This window comes from Chinchilla lanigera, unplaced genomic scaffold (assembly GCF_000276665.1).
Source record: "Chinchilla lanigera isolate Chin_1 unplaced genomic scaffold, ChiLan1.0 scaffold00025, whole genome shotgun sequence".
Lineage (NCBI taxonomy): Eukaryota > Metazoa > Chordata > Mammalia > Rodentia > Chinchillidae > Chinchilla > Chinchilla lanigera.
Genome location: NW_004955426.1, coordinates 11,831,338 through 11,852,173, shown reverse-complemented (window position 1 = coordinate 11,852,173; position 20,836 = coordinate 11,831,338). Strand labels below are relative to the sequence as shown.

At 34.3% G+C, this 20,836-nt stretch overlaps 1 protein-coding gene across 1 annotated transcript in view; it reads left to right on the top strand.

Annotated features, from left to right (window-relative positions):
* Cdh10 (cadherin 10, type 2 (T2-cadherin)) overlaps window positions 1-20,836 on the top strand; it is a 170,383-nt gene that overhangs the window by 121,878 nt on the left and 27,669 nt on the right. Inside the window, exons 4-5 of the mRNA XM_005386142.2 lie at window positions 1,030-1,149; window positions 1,638-1,805. Of these exons, the coding sequence (XP_005386199.1) occupies window positions 1,030-1,149; window positions 1,638-1,805 (288 nt within the window). The remainder of the gene's footprint in view (window positions 1-1,029; window positions 1,150-1,637; window positions 1,806-20,836) is intronic.

The following is a 20,836-nucleotide window of genomic DNA, read 5'->3' as shown; positions in this document are numbered from 1 at the left end:
TTTTTTTTTTTTTTTTTGGTTTTTCTCCGTTACCAGGAACCGAACTCACCACCTTGCGCTTGCCAGGCAGGCGCTTTGCCGCTGAGCTAAATCCCCAGCCCCAAAATGTTGTCTTTTAAAGAGATATGTACTTGAAGTGCAAAATACACACTTGTGTATAATTATAAATTCATTTAAATTGATGGAATAATTCTGGTGCTTTTTGTTTATTTGTAACTGTTTTAATAAAGTTTCAAATTCTGCTTTTCTCAAAAGATTTATTTATTTATTTTTTGAGGGTTTTTTTTTTTCTAGTACCAGTAATTGAACTCACAACCTTGCGCTTGCCAGACGAACGCTGTGCCGCTAAGCTAAATCCCCAGCCCTCAAAAGATTTATTATGAGATTATTTCTTAATATTTACTTTGCTGAATCCCAAGGACTTTTTATTATCACCTTACTATAAAGCGCTTATAAATATGGTGAACTTTATTAAATAGATTTTAGTAGTTCACTTTACTTGGGATCATCTTGGAATGTTTCTAAATTTAGAATTCAATCTATTCACAAAATTATATTCTAGAGCATATGTTAATTATTTTTAGAGTTAATTAGTGCGGAGTGGGAAAGGAGAGCATAGTTACTCCTTTGTGGCTAGATGTGCCCTTTACGTGAAAGAAATTTATCATATACAACGGATTTAAATATAAAACTTGAGCATTTGTGAAGGTACTGTATGTATTACATTCTGAAACACTGTAGCATTATCTACTTCCTGCATAAAAATACTCCCAATAACTAATACATATTGTATAATCAAAGACAGAGTTTCACCTGTAATAGCACTATATGTGTGTATACATACATTAATACACACACACACACACACACACACACACACGCACACATGATTTTCATCCAAATTACATATAAAGCTTTCTTTAAGTGGTCGTATTATAGCCAAAGATCATTCAAGTCTTCAATGAAAACCAGTGCTTTTGCTCCTCCTTCTGGTACTGTGCAGAACTAAGCTGAGTTTGGATACTTCAGGTACTTCTGTGGTGCAAGTCACAGCTACAGATGCCGATGACCCTTCCTATGGGAACAGCGCCAGAGTCATTTACAGCATTCTTCAAGGGCAGCCGTATTTCTCTGTGGAACCAGAAACAGGTCAGGAATCACGAACTAGTGCTTATTCACGTAATCATCTCTATGATTTTTATAAGTATAACGAGGTTGGGGAAATAAGAGCAAAATCTTAAGATTAACTCTCAGAGAAGACTGAGGAGGCCACATGCACATGTTTAAAAATTTGAAATTCAATAACTGAGTGAGCTAATGGAAATTTTTTTCTTTCTATTTTATACCAAGAGTCAAACTCAGGACCTTGTTCTTGCCGGATAGGCGCTGTGCCTCTGAGTTGTATCCCCGGCCCTGGGAATATATGTCTTACACGTTGCTGTTTTTACATACGTATTTAGATCACTCTGTAGAAAAACAACACAAACAATAAAAATACATGAAATCACTTTTATAATTTTGATGCAAAATTAACAGCAAAAATATCTTAGATATTTAAAATATTCCTCAAGGGTTTAATCTAATTATAATTGAAAAAATTCTTTAAGAATAATGAAAGCATTCATGTTTTTTTAAAGGTATCATCAGGACTGCATTACCGAACATGAACAGAGAAAATCGAGAGCAGTACCAAGTGGTCATCCAGGCCAAAGACATGGGCGGCCAAATGGGAGGCTTATCGGGGACGACCACAGTGAATATCACACTGACAGATGTCAATGATAATCCACCTCGCTTCCCCCAGAGTGAGTACCCTTTAATGCTTACTCCATAGGGCGAAACGGTTAGGGTATTAAAAAGAAAACAAGGAACAAAAATATCCAAGGTGGGGCTGGGGATTTAGCTCAGGGGCAAAGCGCCTGCCTGGCAAGCGCAAGGTCGTGAGTTCGGTTCCCGGTACCAGAGAGAAACCAAAAAAAAAAAAAAAAAAAAATCCAAGGTGATGTGTTCAGGGTCATTAATGAAATGAAATAGTCAGAAATATTTCCTATACAAATAGGAGCTCTTTTCCTTGTATCTCTTCATATTTACACTTTGAATCTAATACAGTTGCTTAGGAGCTATTTCTTTCAGTTAATAAAAGAAAATAATGATTTTATTGGATAACAGATGCTTTTAATTCACAATAAATGTGTTAATCTCTCCTTGGAATATAATAAAGAGGGTCCTCATAATGTAAGGGTGAAAATTTTCAATAAAAAATGTCTAATTCACAAATTATAAGGTGCTGCCAGAAAAAGCTTATATGGGAAAACTTGACAATCTGGTAAGATGCGGTTCCTCTTGGATGTGGGGAGGACTCCATGCTGAAAATATTTTATTTCTGAACTCTCTACACCTATTTGAATTAACCTTTCAAATTCTCATAGTTACTTAATAATATATTAACAACATTAGCTTTTTAACAGAAAATGCTTGTATTTATTTCTATTTTTAAAAAATCGGGTAGGCTACATATCCATTTTATACGGAGCATGGTATTGAGTCTCAGCAATCACTCCCAAAACTAAACTCACTTCTTTTTACTCTACAAGATTCTGTACTTCATGTTAAAACAGTGTTACAAAGAGTGAGACATAAAAGGCAGTTTCTAGATCTGTGTCTTTAATTTTCTTCACTTACTGAAGACTAACTTCTAAATCAATGCTCAATCTTAGGGTTTTCTTGGACTCAATATTTTTTATAATAAAATGTTAAAATAAAAAGGCAGTAGCTTTCTGGGATTTATATCTTTATACTAAAGACTATTACTCAGAACAAACTACATTATAAGAATATAGTGTATTCTTTTGACTTTTTAAAAAGTTTACCCTTTCGGTGTTATTATATCTTAATTTATTATGAGCAGTCATGACTTGAATTAAATTGCTTAAAGTTATGTATGTAGAAGGATTATAATATTGAAAAAATTTGAATAGGGTTTTATTGAGCAGATGAATCATTGCTCATGTATCTGTGATAGATGTTTTATTAGTACATATTATATATGACCAGCCAGCGTACTAGTCTACTGTTGGGCTCCAGAATATGTGCGAAAAGACTCCCAATTATACTCATTAAAAGTAATTAAGTTTCAGTTGCTTCTAACTTTTATCATAGTAGCAAAGGAAAAAGAACCAGTAATAAACCTTTTTAATTCTTTTAAAGATTTACAGAAATGTAGATGTAATAAATAAATAATTGCGTAATTCACAATGAGCAAAATACTTCCTGATAAACAGTATCTTATCAGCAATAAATACTCATTTGGGGTAGCGTTATATTTTAAATTCTCAGAAAGATAAAGTATAATTCATTTACTAATGACAATTTCAATAAGCTAATTAATAGATTATAATTACATGCAAAAACAACGTTTTAAATGTAATAATACTCGGTGGAAATTCCCTTTATTGTGTTTTCATTTATAATTTACTTATTTATTTATATCTTAAGAATCTGCTGTCACTTTTTTAACTGCAAACTTGTGATTGACATCTGGTCTTGACATTATACAAACCTTAGTGTATTAACAGGTGTGATAAAAATAATGATCATAACCAAAGGAAGAAGAAACAGCAGTTTGACATAGTGTGATGGTATTTTTATTGGACGCTGTACCAGATAATTTATGATTATCATTTGTAATCATAACAACTCATTAAGATCAGTCTGAAAATCTTCATTCTATAAATGAAGAAAAAAGGTTACAAATATGAAAATTGCTAATAATGGAAGAGATGTGTTAACATCAATATATAACCCCAGATGCACAGCACAGTATATTTAGAGGAATTTTGGATCATCTAGTATAATTCTCATTATTTTAAAATTATGAATAGAAGCATGATTTATGGATTTTCATTTCCTAAATTATCTTTCATGTTGTAAATGTCTGTAACCATATCTGACTATTGGGAACACTTAGTCATGGCAATTAGATTGTTACTCAATAGTCCAAGTCATCTAACATGCAAGGAATGTTTTTGAAATTTTAATAACTTTTTTTTAGAGTCTAAGGCTTAGAAAGTGTTTTACTATTTTTGAAGACTATCATATGCAGCACATTATTAAAACCACACAAGTAACTTGGATATTACCATTATTACTGTAATTATTATTATTAATATCACACCCAATATACAAAATGAGAAAAGGGACCTCATGGTGGATATGATAAATAGAGCAAACTAATGCTGTCTAACAGAAATAAAATGAAACCCAAAAATGTGTTCCACATGTGTAATTTGAAGTTTACAATCACCATATTAAAAAACCTGAGAAGGTATCAATTTAATTATATACTTTTCTTAAATCCAATATTATCCTTCAAATACATTATCAATATATTACTTACATATTTTACACCAGCTTTCCAAGTCCTATGCTTGCATAGAATGCTTTCCACTAACATCAGATCTCAGTTCAGATTAGCTATATTTCCACCCTGTGGCTGAAGGGAGCTATTGGCTTGGCTAGCTGCTGAACTATTGGATAGCTCAGGCGCAGGTCATGTAGGCAACTGCAAAGACTCATCAATTAAACAGATCTACCTTGTTTTCAGTGCCATTAGTAACAGCAGATGGCAGTATACACTCTGTGGCATGATGTAAGACTCCTTTGTTACCTATGAGTCACTGACTTAGCAGCTAGTACTTAGGATGTTTATATTTTCAATAATGTTGATTTGCACAAGTCCTGTTCTATGATTATCATTTTCACTAAAAAGTAAAAGCAGGATCAGATCTTAAATTTTATTGACATTTACTGATCCAAACTTTTTCCAATATGCTTCCCCAAAATCTTTTCATTTGGAGAGGACAAGGACCATATTTGCAAATTCAAATATCAGTCTTTCATTTATTTCATGGTACACATTTGTAATGACACAATTGAGACTTTGTGGTTTCTCAGACATAGAGAGTTTCCTATCAGATATCCCTGGGGAATGTTTTTGGGACATTTTCACTTTTAATACCTGATGGGTAAATAAAGGTGAAATAAAGTAAGTTAAACATGGAGAGAGCTGTAAAGATGAGACCACAATAACATCAATGCACTTGCCTCATACAGACCAAATTAACATTACCATTGTTATGCACTGCAGAGCTAATATTCCTCTTCTGAAACTTTCTTGTTAGTACATATTCACCATACATAATGATCACATTTATCATAGGGAATTCGTACCTGTACATAAAATATCTTAATTCTTTTTTTCCCCATTCCTCTCCCCTTCCCTTCAAACTTCTCCCCCTGCATTTGCAAAAACATTGTTTCCATTGTTCCCTTCCTTCCCCTCCCCATCCTCCCACCTTGTTTTCCTTCCCATTTGAACAGGTTTCCTTCCCATTTGAATAGCTCCTACTCTGTTCCTTATTTACTTCTTGGATTTTTCACACAAGAGAAATAATATATTTCAACATGTGTGTTTGATCCATTTCACTGAATATTATGGTCTCAAAGTGCATCCACTTACCTCAAAATAAGTCGAGTTCATCCTTCTTTATGACAGAATATATACCCATGTATATATATAATTTTCTTTATCCATTCACTGGCAGATGGAAGAATGGGCTGTTTCCAATATTAACCTATTATAAATTGTGCTGCTATAAACCTAGCTTTGCATATACAACTATGGTATGATGATTTTAAATCTTCTGGGAAGATACACAGAAAGGGGTAATGGAACTTCTAATTTTAGGTTTTGGAGGAATTTCCATTCTGATGTTCATAGTGATTATATCAATTTACACTCCCACCAATGGAGAAGAGTTCGTTTTTCCCTCTAGCCCTGCTAGCACTTGTTATTGGTTTCCTTTTTGATGACAGCCATTCTTCCTAGTGTGAGGTAGAATCTTTATATTTTAATTAGCATTTCTTAAATAATCAATGAGGTTGAACCTTTTCATATATTTATTGGCTATTTGTACTTCTTCATCTGAAAAGTCTCTATTCATTTCAGATGCCCATTTTTGGATTGGGTCTTTAAATCTGGCAGGCCTGAGTTTTTAACTTCTTTATATATTCTAGGTTATTCTAGGTGTGAATCATTATTTATTTATTTATTTTTTGGTACCAGAAATTGAACTCAGGACCCTGTGCTTGCAAAGCAGTTACTGTGCCACTGAGTTATATCCCTGACCAGACATGTTAGTCCTTTGAGGAGTACCTGGTAATTTTTTTTTCATTCTGTAGGTTTTCTCTTTACTCTGTTGGTGGTTTCTATAAATGGCCGTGCTTCCAGAACTTTATACAAATTTAAAGCAATCCCAGTCAAAATACCAATAGCATACCTCACAGAACTAGAGAAAATAATTCTAAAATTCCTATAGAACCAGAAGACATCTAGAATAGTAAAAGCAAGTCTGCGTAACAAGGACGAGGCAAAGGACATCACAATCCCAGATTTGAAGTTATATTATCAAGCTCTTACAATAAAAACAACATGGTACTAGCAAACTAACAGATCCAAAGATTAATGTAATAAAATAAGAAACAACCCCAACCACACTCAGCCACCTTATCTTTGAAAAAGGGCCAAACACATTCACTAGAAAAAGTAGCCTCTTCAACAAATGGTCCTGGAAAAACTGCCTTTCCACATGCTTAAGATTGAACCTAGACCCATATCTCTGAGCATGTACTATACTAAAATTAAAATGGATCAAAGACTTTAATATAAAAATAGAAATACTTAATCTGCTTGAAAACAGAATAGGTAAATCTCTTGGAGACATAAGTGTAAGCACAGACTTTAAGAACAAAGCCCCATGACACAAGAAATACTAAAAAGTAACAACTGTACTGAAAGTTTTGAAACAGAATATTCCATGAGATTTAGTATGTTTCACTGTGCTAATATTAGGAGCATGTTATGTATCAGGGCAGTAAGTCTGTTTGCTTGACATTTCCACTCAAATATTTTCAGCTTTTTCACTTTTTTCTTTCATTCTTCACCTAAAATCATAAAACCAAAACAAGCTGTATGAAAAAATTCTATGCAAAGATTAAATTACTTAAATCCAGTTTGTGTAAGGTTTGGCAAACCAATTTGGACAACAGGATTTGTTTCCATTCAGTGTTTTCAAATGAACATCTTCCCCCATGAAAATGTTACAACATTGATTTTCATCCAGTCTTGAGTCACTAAGTAAGGGCTAGCTAATCAATTGCAGGCGGGGAGCCCAGCATTCTTATTTTAATGCTCCAGAGAACAACTTTATGGTAATACTCTCAAATCTATTCAATGAAAAAAAAGAGAGACAGAAAAGAAAAAAAGAAAAAAAAAAAGACATTTGAAAGGAAACTCAGACCTAAAGAAAAAGTTCACTAAAGCAGTCAAAAGGTGGTCATGTCCCCATTCCATTAGATGTTATTTTGGACTTGGCTCTAGTTTTTGAAGGAAAACACTAGAACTCACTAAGAAACCTAGTACCTAAGACTCCAGGCTGAAATACACACTACATCCGTGAATGAGCTGACACTCTCTCATACAGTTGAAGATCAGCACAGCTTTCTAGTCACAGTTAACACAGATGCAATGACAGAGAGCAGATTGCCTTCACATTCTACCTAAGGATAGGTACAGGCTCCTAGGACACCCAGTCTTCACAGAAGTTGTTCACATCATCCACGTGTTTCCTTGATACTAACGCACAGGCATTTTAAGAACAAATTTAGGCTGACACATCCGGGACCAGTAATGTGTGAATTTCTGTAACGTCAGCTTTCTGAGATTGTATGAGGGAGAAATGATTTGTAAACTGCAAACTAAAGATCTTCCCCTCTATGGTTGAGAGATTCTGTATTTGCTTGTGGACTATGATCTTTATAATCAATAGCAAATTGATGGGAACATAGTATTGTATCAGCATGCACATCTTTGCCAAGTGCACTCACAAGAGTGAATTTATTGCTGACTGCTGTGTTCCTTCATAAGTTCATGAGAATATTTTAAAAATTGTTTTTCTCCCAGTTGGCTTCATGTTAGTTCTGAAGATTCAGGCAAACTTTTTTCTCATTTATATGAAAGTTGTATTAAGATAAATTATAGGTGATGGGAGACCTCTGAGAGCACAAATAAAATTTGAATGACTTTTATTTCCTGAGTATTTCAATGCCATCTCTATTTCCAATCAAATTATCTTTAAAGATTAACAAAGCATAAGCCAACTCAGAAAATAATCATGCTCAACTCCAGAATCACCTAGAGTATAAAGGTCATTTTGTACCTATACATGATTATTTATTTATTTTGCCTAGAAGATGGAATAGATCACACCCTTAAAGACATAAATGTAGGCAAGACTATGAAGAAAGGCCTGATTGCACAGGAAATACTAGAAAGAATCAACTTTACTGAAACTTAAATATGCTACAGTCCTTGATTTCTGATTTCAAACCACTCAAATATGTAAGTATAGATTATGTATTTTGCTCAAAATAAAAATAGAACAGCTGATAAAGTAATAATAGACATGGTTATAGCATATACTGAAAAGAATAAAATATAAACTCAATCTTACAACACCTTAAGAAAGTATATATTGTAATTCTTATTGATCAAAACTTTTTTTTTCTACTTTCTTTGTTTTGTTAATACATGTTTGCAGTACATACTGATAACATTTCTCGTGAGGAGTTGGTAATTTTATATAAGCATCTTTTTTTTCATCCTCCTCTTCTCCACTCCTCCACCCTCCTTCTCTCAGTCCCCTTCCCACTGGTAAAAGATCTACCTCCCTGTTCCCTATTACCCATATTTCATTTATAGTTTGGGTTTCTCATACAAAAGAAACCATGGAATACCCTAGATAAGCTGTGTGTCTGATTTATTTCACTTAACATTGTGGTCTCAAGGTGCATTCATTTTCCTACAAATGACCCAAATTAAGAATTCTACATCTAAGACATAAAAGGCAGTTTAAGATCCAGATAATTTGACTCTCAATTCTGTGGTTCTAAGCACCATACTCACAAAGAATTTGGTACAACATAAATTTTATCTTTCTTAGTACATCTGTCTTTAGTTAATTCCATGATTTATTACTCACACGTAGGGCAGGATCATAGGGCCAACTTTAAACAGGTCAAACTGAGTTCTTAAAATGCCTGTGTACTAACACAAAGACAATGAGATCTTTATTGTTGGTTGCTTTTGTGATACATAGGACCAAAAGTGATGGACCATTTCCTGGCATCTGTATGCTACTTGGAAAGAAAAATAATTTTTCACTAGACAAGATCTTTCAAGGAAATTTTTTGTAACATATATAGGGATTTAAGACACGTACAGTCAGTGAGCTTTGAGACTACCATAATCCCTGCCTGGTACAAAAGAGACTTGATTTAATAAGTGCTGATTTTCACTTTGTAAATAGAGTCAACCTCTCCTCTCCTAGGAATCCCAAGGTAATGTAGGCCCCAGGCTGATCTGCATATTTTAAAGTTATCAAGCTCTTTCCAACTAGAGCAACTGTCAGCTATGTCTCAAGAAAGTTACTTCAGTTTGAGAAAGAAGGAAATGAAATTAAAATGATGCTTTCTCCCTTTTTATTATCTAGAAAAATGAAAATATTTATATTTAAAAGCACTGCTCCATATACAAATTGGCTACAATTGGTGTGATTTTTACTGTGACCACTAAGAGGATGTTCAAATGTCTGTAGGAATTTTCCTCATGATCTTAATGCCTGTAGTTTGTAACAAGTACAAATAAATTACGATATTAAAGCATTGTTGGATTTTGTAAACACTGATGAAAGCCCTATTATGTGTTAAAACAGTTGAAAATGACAATTGCTGTAATTGTACTGATTAGAAAAATGTACAGAATATATTCACAAGTAATCTATACTTTGGTAGCATATAGACACTTTTATACAAATGAAGAAATATGTATATTTCTTTACTTTATATTTCATCAGTTTACCTCACACTCATCTTCTTGCTGGTTTTGTATGCATATATATTTTGTATATATGTTTATATTGTATCTATGTATACATATGAATACATTGCATTATGTACAAATATGTTTATATATCTATACATAGAATGCATTTTAGAATATACAAACAAATAAGTACAGATTAATGCAATGAATTTTTCTCAATATTTGTCATGTAAATCCTAAATTATAAAATAATAAACTCTTTAAGATATATGTGGATAAAGAAAGAGAAAATTCTGTAAAATCTTTTTTTAAAAAAATACACATAATTTTCTCTTGCAAAAAATAAGGAAAATGGAAGAGAAAACACTTTTTGTTAGGAAAAACAGAATAAACAATGTTGATATTCAGTGAAAAGCGTAATTTTGCATGGTTGGTCCCCAGGGTTCGAAAGAGGAATTGTGAAAAATGAGAACAGAAATATAGATAATGATAGTATCATGAAAAGGACTGGCTATAAAGATAATCTGCTCTACATTATTCCCTAAAGGCTTTTTGTTCACAACATCAGGCAGAGTTCTTTATTTGCACTGATCCATTTGCAAGGAAGCACATTGCTTAGGTAGAGAGTGCAAAAATTATTGAAAGTCTAAACTAATGCTGAGGAGAAGAGATTCCAGTATATTTAAGGGTGTGATCTATAGGATTTAGTAACTAGATCCATAAAAGATTTAAAAGAGAAAAGCAAAAACATCAATAAAAACATACTTTCAAGCACTCTATCATAGAGTTTGTTTAAAGAGAAACAGAGTTTTCAAATCAATTTTAATGTTTTGAATTTAGATACCTGAAGAAAAGCGGTGTGCTGTAAAGGAAAAAGTAGCAGTTAGTGAAATATGACAATCTGAGATGTATATTGTGACATATAGGTGAACACCCACATATAAGATCTCAGCTAAATGTCTAGGATGACAATACCTATGGAAATACATCGCTTGGAACATGTCATAAAATAGTGCTCCAAAAAATAACAAATAATTCCAGTGGAAATTTGCCCAAATTCATTTGCATTTTGTATAATGGGATTCAAAGTCCCTATATACTATGGTATCATTTCGAATAAATTTGGACAATACCCCTTGGTAGGTTTAGTTACATAGACATAGGTAAAAATAAAATGCTATGGAAATATGCATGGACCCACTTAGACAGATACAATTTTTAGTACACTTCTATTTAAGGTGATACATTCTAAAGACCTGCACAGTTAGTACTATTAATGTGTTTATGTATGACTAATATATGGTGTATGTTAACCTCCCCAAATCTTGTGTGTTTTTTATGTTTCTCACATTGCAATTGTGTGTATCTATCGATACCAAATATCTTGGAGACAGTTTCAAATGAAAGCACTGAGATGCATTCCATGGACTCTAGGGATCAACGGCAGTTTATCTAAAAGCTCTGTCATCCTTACCGTGTTGCTTGCCTCAATAGCATAAACAGGAAACTAACATATCGTGCAGAATCTTTTCTGGCTCTAATTTCACTTAAATTCCCAAAGCTCAATCAATGATCATGTCTCAAGCGCTCACAAATTTAGGTTTCTTTCTTTCCCCTGGTGAACATCTTCAATTTCCAAAGTCATAGTAGTTTGTCAGTCTCTCCTGTGACTTTCAGCTCTCCTCTGTTTTCTCCTAAATGCCCATTTAGCATTGCATAATTTCCTTAACTACTCTGCAGTTGCCTCCAAGGAGCTTTATCTTGTTTTTAATTTCTTCCTGTTAAGCTCATTAAAAAACATCTTTTAAACATTATACAATGCAATGGTTTATAAACGTGCATAATTGTGTCGTTTTTCTTAAAGCAAAGTATTGTTTGAGATTATTATGCAGCACAGAGATGTTTCAATAAGATTACACACAAAGCAAATAAAAAAATTAAACTAATGTTAAATTATTTTGTTGATTCTCATATGGGGTGTTTTTTATCTCAACTCGGGAAAAATAGAGTGCTTATGTAAATGCGAATGCAAAACAAGGGCAGGGAACAAAAGAAAAAGACAAATTATATCTCTCTGAACCTCGTTGTTTTTTATCAACAAAATAAAAGAGGAGCTATTTGTTGCTAAGCTCAAAACCTGGAGGTAAGCAGTTTCTCCTGGTGCTCCTCCTCCACTTCTGGATTCCCTTTCGGTTGCTGCTGTTGTTATGGAAGTCACCTTGTCACATCTCTTACTTCTTTTTCTGCGTTTCCTCCAAAATGTCTTGCATTGAACTATAAATTATTTGCAATTCTAGGGCACAAATCTACAGTGTTTCTAATATTCTAGTGCAAAAGTGCTATTGATCAAATATAAAGTAGAACAAGTGACCTGCAATATATCTTAAATACTGACAAACCAGAAATGCATCAAAATCGTTTGAAATTATTAATAATGACAATGTGCTGCATGAGGCTGTCAATGATCGTCTGAAAGTGCACTTACTTAAATAGACATATGTTTTTCTCAGTTCTTAGATCTTCTTTACAATATTTTCTCCTATATTTTTCCTTTCTCCATACAGCCTTCTGTACTGAGAAGCAGAAATGCAATTTTTTTGTCTTTTCATAGTCATACCTTAGTGCTTAAGTAGATAACCAAACTAAAAGCATACTCACCAGGAAGGAATGTTTATCTGCCCCAAACATTAAAGGAGAAGCAGATGATTCAATCTGACACCTGGGAATGAATTTAAAACAACTATAAATTAGAATTGATAGGAAAGCATACCACATAATTAAAGCTCCATCAACTGTGAGATAAAAAATAAGGAGCATGCAAATAGATGTCTTTTAGGAGAAATTAAACTTAAGATGGGTGACAGGTGCTCCATTGCCTCTGTCAGTGTGCGCATGATAATTTCGGCCCCCTTTCCAGTTCTTGTCTGCTGCTTGTGCTATGTGGTAAATACCCTTGGAGAGAGAAAAGGCCGGCTCTCAATTAAAGCGATTTCCATTTTCTTGACAAACTGGGAGGTTTCTATGCAACACATAAAATTTGGAAATAGATGATAAAGTGTCAATGAATCATTTGCTATATATTTAAAACATAGGAATGCACGCTTTAATAACGAGAGACCCAATCATCCTTATCCTAAAATAGTCTTCAAGTATAAATGTGTTTCCAATATATAAGTAGGGCATGGAATGATAATGTTTTGAATGAATTAATGAAATTGCCATGTAATGAAAATAGATATGTTTGTGTGTGCATACAAAATTTGCATCTTTTTATAATGCTCTTTGATTATTGGCAGCAGAATAAAATCAACACGATTTTTAATAAAGGGCTCAAAATTAATCATGGTGCTTCATAAATCACATCTTCATTAATGTTTTAGGAAAATATGTATATATGTTCTCAGTCATATGCATATATAACTGCCAACTACTGTGTAAGCCTCAAAGCGTACTAAAAATTAATACAAATACCCCTAACTCTGATAAAAATGAAATATACCTTGTAATGAATATTGTTGCTACAACAATTGAAGAACTGAAATGATGCATTCATTTCAATAAGTGACCACAGCTAAAATGGCAACTACAAGTGACGCAGACTTTCAGGATCCAAGGGTGCGTGTAAGAATGCAAATCAAGCCTTCTCAAGAACTCCAAGCTAAAAATACAAAGCAGGAGAACAAGTTCTCAGACATGGTACAGTGAAATCAATGTGACTGTGAGATTAATTGAACAAAGGAGCATTTTTGTTGTTGGTCTGTTTCTCTCACTCTCGCAATACACTGATGATACATTTTTTGTTTTATTGGAACCTATTCATCTCTCATATCATAAGAAAAATTTTTCATTTAGTTTTGAAAATATGTTTTCATTAAAGTTTAAAATATGTGTCATGTATCTGTTTATGTGTATGTATACATATATGTTTGTGTATATGTATATGTGTCCTTATATGTATATGTATTATTTTGGTCATAACTTTAATACTCAAGGAAATCAACTTTACACTGTGAGCCTTTTTAATTCATCTAGGGCTAAGTTGCAGTTCTATATAAAATAAATTCTTGGGGCTGGGGATTTAGCTCAGCGGCAAAAGCGCCTGCCTGGCAAGCGCAAGGTCGTGAGTTCGGTTCCCGGTACCGGAGAAAAACCAAAAAAAAAAAACAACAAAATAAAATAAATTCTTGCTGTTTACTGAGCTGTTTTATATTCTGTGGATATACCTACCTTTAGTAGTGGTCCACTCTGTAACCTTTTGCTTCAATTTTGCAGATTAAAGTTCTAGTTCTAGAGACCTCAATGCTTACTCACCTCAATATTTACCATATATATATATATATATATATATACATATATATATATATATATATATAGTATGTGTGCACGTTTGTGTGTGTGTGTGTGTGTGTGTATTCTTGCTTTGGATATATAGCATTACAGATCTTATATATACCTATCGCTTGATTTAACTTTATTTTTTTGGAACACTCTTTCCTAGATTGATGTAAAAAGCTCACAGACTTCATTGAATTTATCTTCACTAGGGAATTAAACTTAATTAATATGGTGCCTAGAATGAGCATGTAATATCCAAAATAATTTTGTTCTCAATTTTTTTTGGTATTTTTTACAGCAATCACAAAAAGCTAATACATACCTAAGGTCATTGTATCAAATAGAACAGAGTTCAGCTTTGTATAATAGTTTTTCTCATGCCATATGCTTGATTTTATCAGACTTAATTTTTGTAAATTTAGTAAGTGTAAAAAATATGTAACGTCATCACCTTAATTTGAATTTGCCTGATTAAGATTCAAAATATTGCTTTCTATTCATCTTTTTTCTTTACTCTTCTGCAAATTGTTTTCTACTTATAATTTAATTTTGCTTCTAGATTATCTGTTTTGTGGCGCTACAGACAAGCAAAGTGTGGTAAGATGGGCACTGAAACTATCTTCTTTGTAGAAAGTTTTACTTTCCCTACATTGCATTTTATTCATACAAGTTTTTCTGTTAGATATGGAATGATTTGTTAGCGTTTCATGATATATCAATTGTCTTGTGTTTTAGAAATCCTTTCATGAATGATGATAGTTAAAATATTGAGCTATACTTATGTAAAGTTTGAGAAATATTTACATATCTGTATGCGTGTGTTTAGCATTGTGGTGTACAACAAAAAAGAGACAGAATCAGAGTTTTAAACTAAAACTTTACATGTTAAATCTGTCCATATGTTTATGGCATATGTATATGTACACACATATATGTATAAATATATATATACATGTGTTGTATATAAATATGGATATGTGCATATTATACACACAGACATATATTTCTCTCTCCAATAAGCATTTGACCTGCTGTTCTTATCTTTATGGTGCCTACTCTATTATTTTCCTTTCTTTATTGCTTTATGAGCCAAGCATTCATAACTATATTTTTTATTGAACTGTAATATATATAGTACAGACTTATCAATGTTCCTTACTTTTGTAAAAGGCTCTGAAAGGAGAAAGATATGAAAGCTGTTATGGTTTGTGTCTAGATGTCCCCCACAAAGTCTCATGCAGTCATGGGGCAGGCTTTTAGTTTCTGAGTGACTTAGTACTGGGGCTATGGGTATGGGTGCTACACCCACCCTGGAGTGGGTAGCATGTATACAATGTAAGAGAGGAAAAGAGACTTGGTCTCTGCTGTTCCTCCCTCGTTGCTCTTGCTACTTTTACTGTCTTCAGCCTCCATGAACTGTTGCCCTCTGACGTGTGCCACCTTGCCTTGGAGTCAACTGAGTATGGGCTGAAACCTCCGCAGTGTGAGCTAAATAAATCCTCCCGTCCTTAATTCTGGGCCTCAGGTATTCTGTCTTAGCGTTAAGTGAAAATAACAAAGACAAAAGCCAGTCAAGAAGGCCCCTCCCAGGTGTCATGAGTGTGGTGAATTTCTTTTCCCTTCACAGATTCTCCCTGAAGCAATTTTAGACTGTCTGAGCCTACACTCAATATGTTGTGGATGCCGGAGTGTCATCCCCCTTCTGCAGAAGTTAAAGCTGTCTATATCTGTAAAAATATAGGTAGTGTAGGTTATTTGAGTCCACATTATGAAACTATAACATCAAGAGTGGCGGCTGTCCAGTTGCCCTTATACTTAGCATGGAGATCTTTGGAGGCTTCTACAGCAGACACTACTTGCTACTTGAGTAACCATTCCGTGGATTCCCTGGGCTTCTTTTGTTTCTTCATTGTTTCAAGAGCCCATAAGAATAAAGAACTATTATAAGAAGATGGAAAATGTCTTCAGGCCAAAGAAGGCCTTGTTATCCACTCATTTACGTTTTCCTTTCTCTTCAGTGTAGGATTGTGTTATTTTACTGCCTTCATATGTACAGTTCTCTTTCTTACAACACACAATGAATTGCTTTTTAAGTTAAAATATTGTTTGAAATTATCTGGTTTACCTTGTCAGAAAGCAAACCTGAGTCAGTTTGTTTTAATCAATGGAATTATTATTTTCTTTTCATTGATCAAATTTTCTAAATGCTGGCTTATAAAAATGAGTTGATTGGCTTATTTGTACTTTTTTTAAATGACAGCACTAATCTCTGATATCTCAGAGACTATCTCAGGAAAGGATATCTCTAATCTTCTTCTTTGAATTCTTAGCCTTAGAAACTGTAATTCTCTGAGAAGATATATTTCATATAAGTAGAAAAAGAATGGCATTAAAGACGAGTGTTTGGTCAGTAGGATTGTGTCATGCCAAGGGAATAAAATTCTAGAAAGTTTTTAGAAGAAGAAGTTTAAAAAATTCTGAGCAACTATTTGCAAATATGAAATTATTAAACAGACACAGATATGCAGTTTTAATATTAGCCTTTGTGTTGGTTTGGAAGTTATTTTTGCAAAGGGAACAATACAATATAGGGCACATATTTTATAAGATTATTTATAATAATCACCCAAAGAATGATATACCTAAGAGAATACAGGAAATCTGTCCACACACTATAGGCCAGGAATCCAGCTGAGGGCCTGGATCCCAAAATAATGTCCTACATGAGTCCAGTTGAATAGAGCCCATAACGATGCATCCCATGAATCCAGCTGGAGGCCCAGAGCCCATAACAGTATCTCACGCAGGCTTGTTTCATGGATCTGCATTGGGAAGGCCCAGAGGTCAGGGGTGGAATCTAGAAAGTCTGTGCCAGCAGGATGAAAGATCTCTGCTAGCAGGCTGAGGGATCTTCACTGGAGCCAAGGAAGTGATGCTCAGAAGAACCAGAGGTCCCCTGAAAGGTACCACAGCCATCCTGGGCAACAGTGAGGTCCCGAGCTCCTCTGATGATAAAGGTGGCTGAGTTCCCATCAGGGAAGCCAGCATACCAAACTTTTCCAGGAGGCCGGCAGTGCACCATATTCCTCTCTGGAGCCAGGAAGTGATGCTCAAAGTGAGGACCAGAGCTCCCCCAAAGTGAACCAAAGCCATTCTCCATGCCAGCGAGGTCCTGAGCTCCTTGGAAGATGAAAACAGCCAAGTTTATCAGGAAAGCCAGCATGAAAAGCTCCTCCAACAGAACCAACAACTCTTTATACCTTCTACCAGCTCCCGACAGCCTCTCTCAGCTCCCAACAGCCTAGTTCTTCTCCAGGTCTGCCTCTTATGCTGCTGGCAACAGTCCTCAGGTGGGCCTCACACCGAGCACCACGCTTACTCAGTTCAGCTGGGGGTTATAAGCTGACCACAAGTTATCAATCCGCTACAGCCTTCCTATTTGAATGATTTTATTCTTATTACTATATAGGATTTCTCTTAATCTGAAATGTCTTACATATTAATATTATAAATCATAGCATTCAAAATTCATCAAACATAACAAAACAATGTTATTTAAATTTTTATGTTAAAACATAAGATCAGATTTCTTATTTCAAGCAAAAATAGGTAACTGCCTCATGAATCTCATATATTTACATATTTGAAGCAAACATTTCATTTTTGAAATTCAGAAATATGGTGCTATATTTAGCATGTATGTTTTTCCTTCAATAGAAAAAAAATCAAAACCACTTAGAAGCCTGGTTGCTTTCAGGTGTTGGACATGGAGCTTCGAAGAAGAACCTAGAAAGTCTTGTGATACCAGAAATTTAGGAAACATGTGAAAGAACAAGGGAAGTATATAGAAAGGCACCAATATCACACTTAACAATCACCCATTAGTTAATTATAGAACAATCTGCAGATATAAATAACCATATACCTGTATTATACCATGTAGAATATCATAAATGACCATAAATACATACTCATATTAATAAATGGTAAAAATAACTCTTAAAAATGGAGGGAAGGAATGATTTTTCCTTACAGAAAAATTCCAACTGATACATCTGAATCTCAGTCCAGAAAATACAAAATCATCCTTTTGAAACTGCAATATGCATTATGGCAAGCAAGATCACTGATTAATGCTAAAAATAGTGGGTATATTTTTGAGACGAAAGAAGGTTAAAGCATTTATCCCAAGAAAAAGAAAGAAAAATATTGTAATTTAGCAATGAGGAAAATTGACAGAAATGCATTAGGCAAGTGATCAAGTTTCTTTGGTGAGAAGACGGGTTGACATCCCATACCTGTGATAAAATATGATGCACTCAGAATACACCACTTCTGTGATATCCTTAACAAAGATATATAAATTTAATCCAATTGCGACAAAATGTTAGGCATACACTAATATTTTCAAAGTGCAATTTAACTACTTATATAAGTCATATTTCCATTGCTGGAACAATTTACTGAAAGAGAGATTTATATTGACTCATGGATTCGGAGGATGCAGTCCAAAGTCAATGGGTTCCATTGCTTATAGGCTTGTGCAGTGGTAGCAACATAACGATGGAAGAGCATAAGACTGAATAGCTGATAACTTCATATTAGTCAGGAAGCAGAAGGTAAGGGAAGGATAAGAGAGACAGACAGAGAGAGAGAGAGAGAGAGAGAGGAGGTTGGGGACAGGATATACCTTACAGAGGCGCACTACCAGGGACCTACTTTCTACAGTTGGGTCCCAGCATCTGATAGAACTTCAGCTGTGATTAATCCGTTGATGAGGCTGACATCTCAATGATTCAGTCAGCTCTCTAGGCCTCAGTTCTGAGGACTGTTGAACTGAGAATCATGTTCTCAAGACAAGAGTCTTTGGGGGACACTTCATCTGTATTGTCTAGATGGTGCCTAGAAGTTGTAAAGACAATCAATTTACTCATCCTATGTTTTGCTATGGTAATTATTGCATACCTTTATAATTTTTGTTCAGGTTAACTAATCTTTGATGGAAAAATATTTGCACGACTGCATTTCCTATATGTTCTAGATTTAAAAATAGATAAAAATGATTCTGAAAATTTTAACAGAGATCCAATGTGTAAGACTTGACAAATAAAATAATGAATTTAAACATATAACATTAACAATGAAATCTTTCAGTACTGCAGTGATATCTTCTTTTCCATTTCATAAGGTAATTTTTGCTGCAGTGTAATAAATCTCCTTTTTGAGGTCATGATTCTAGAAGATGTAATTTTTTAAGGAAAGACTTTTCAGTAAGTAGGCTAGAATGGATGTACAGTATAATAGAAGAATGATGATATATATTTATGTTAAAGAAAAGAGAAAATGTTGCCAGACAGACTTGTAAGGGGATGGTGCTGGGGGTTTAGCTCAGCGGCAAAGCGCCTGCCTGCAAAGCACAAGGTCATGAGTTCGATTTCTGGTACCTGAAGAAAAACAAAACAAAACAAAAAAAATTTAAACAAACAACCAGAAAAGAATTGTATGGGGAAATCTTTCAAGAGGAGGGAAAATCTTTTCAATGATAGTAAGTAAACCATTCTGGAAAAACTGCAAGGAGACAAATGATCCTGGAAAATGTTAATGAGAATAGCAGGCAGAAAGCGAAATTACTGTCCAGCCAATAGATGTTTTATTTTACCTTAAGTAGAGTGAGAGCAGTTAGAAGTTAAAGCTCTGAATAATGATTGATAGGATAAGTGTTTTCAAGTGGAGCAATGTGGATGAAATGTGAAGGGAAAGAAAGTATTAATTGGAGTTGGCTACATAAAAGAATTAGTAGACCAGTTCGGAAGCTTGTGTTCAATATCAAATATTCACGCAATTTATCCAATATACAAATGCTTATATATAGTAGCTACAATACTCATTTGGACCCTGTAGAGAATATAAAGGTAAAAAATACAAAAAGCCTGCTTGTTTTGTGTTCTCCAGGTTCACAGAAACAAGTAAGTAGATAACCTAATGCTTGGCAAAGGGAAGGGGCAGGAAGTGTGACTGAGCATGCTATTTTGATTAGCTTTTTCACACAGAATGCAAGTGTCATTTCTGTGGAGGACACAGGGGAGCAGGCAGCTGAAGAAGAGGAAGTGAGCAGAGGAACCCTGCAATATAAAAGAGCTGTCAGGATGTACAGGGTTGAGATGTCTGAGGAGAGACAGCAAAGGCTAGAGTGTATGAGAAGAAAGACACAGTAAGGCAGAAGCCAGAGTATAAACTGAGAGGTTTTTCCAGTAATGTGATGGAAGAATCAGCCAGAGAAAAATGTAGAACAATATAGGTTCAGACCAGCTAGAGTGTGATAGAAACTGAATTTTATTGACATCTCCCAGGAATTTAGTGCTAAAACCAAGTAGATAAGTGTTTTTAGTGCTGCCACAAAGCCCCACAGACCAGGTGACCTAAACAACGGAAATGTATTTTATTGCAGTTATCCAGGTTAGATTTCAGAAATCATGTAGTCAGCAAGTTTATTTCTTCTGAGGTCTTTCTCCTCGGTATGGTGTAGCTGATGAACACTTGGCACATAACAATGTAGTTGGT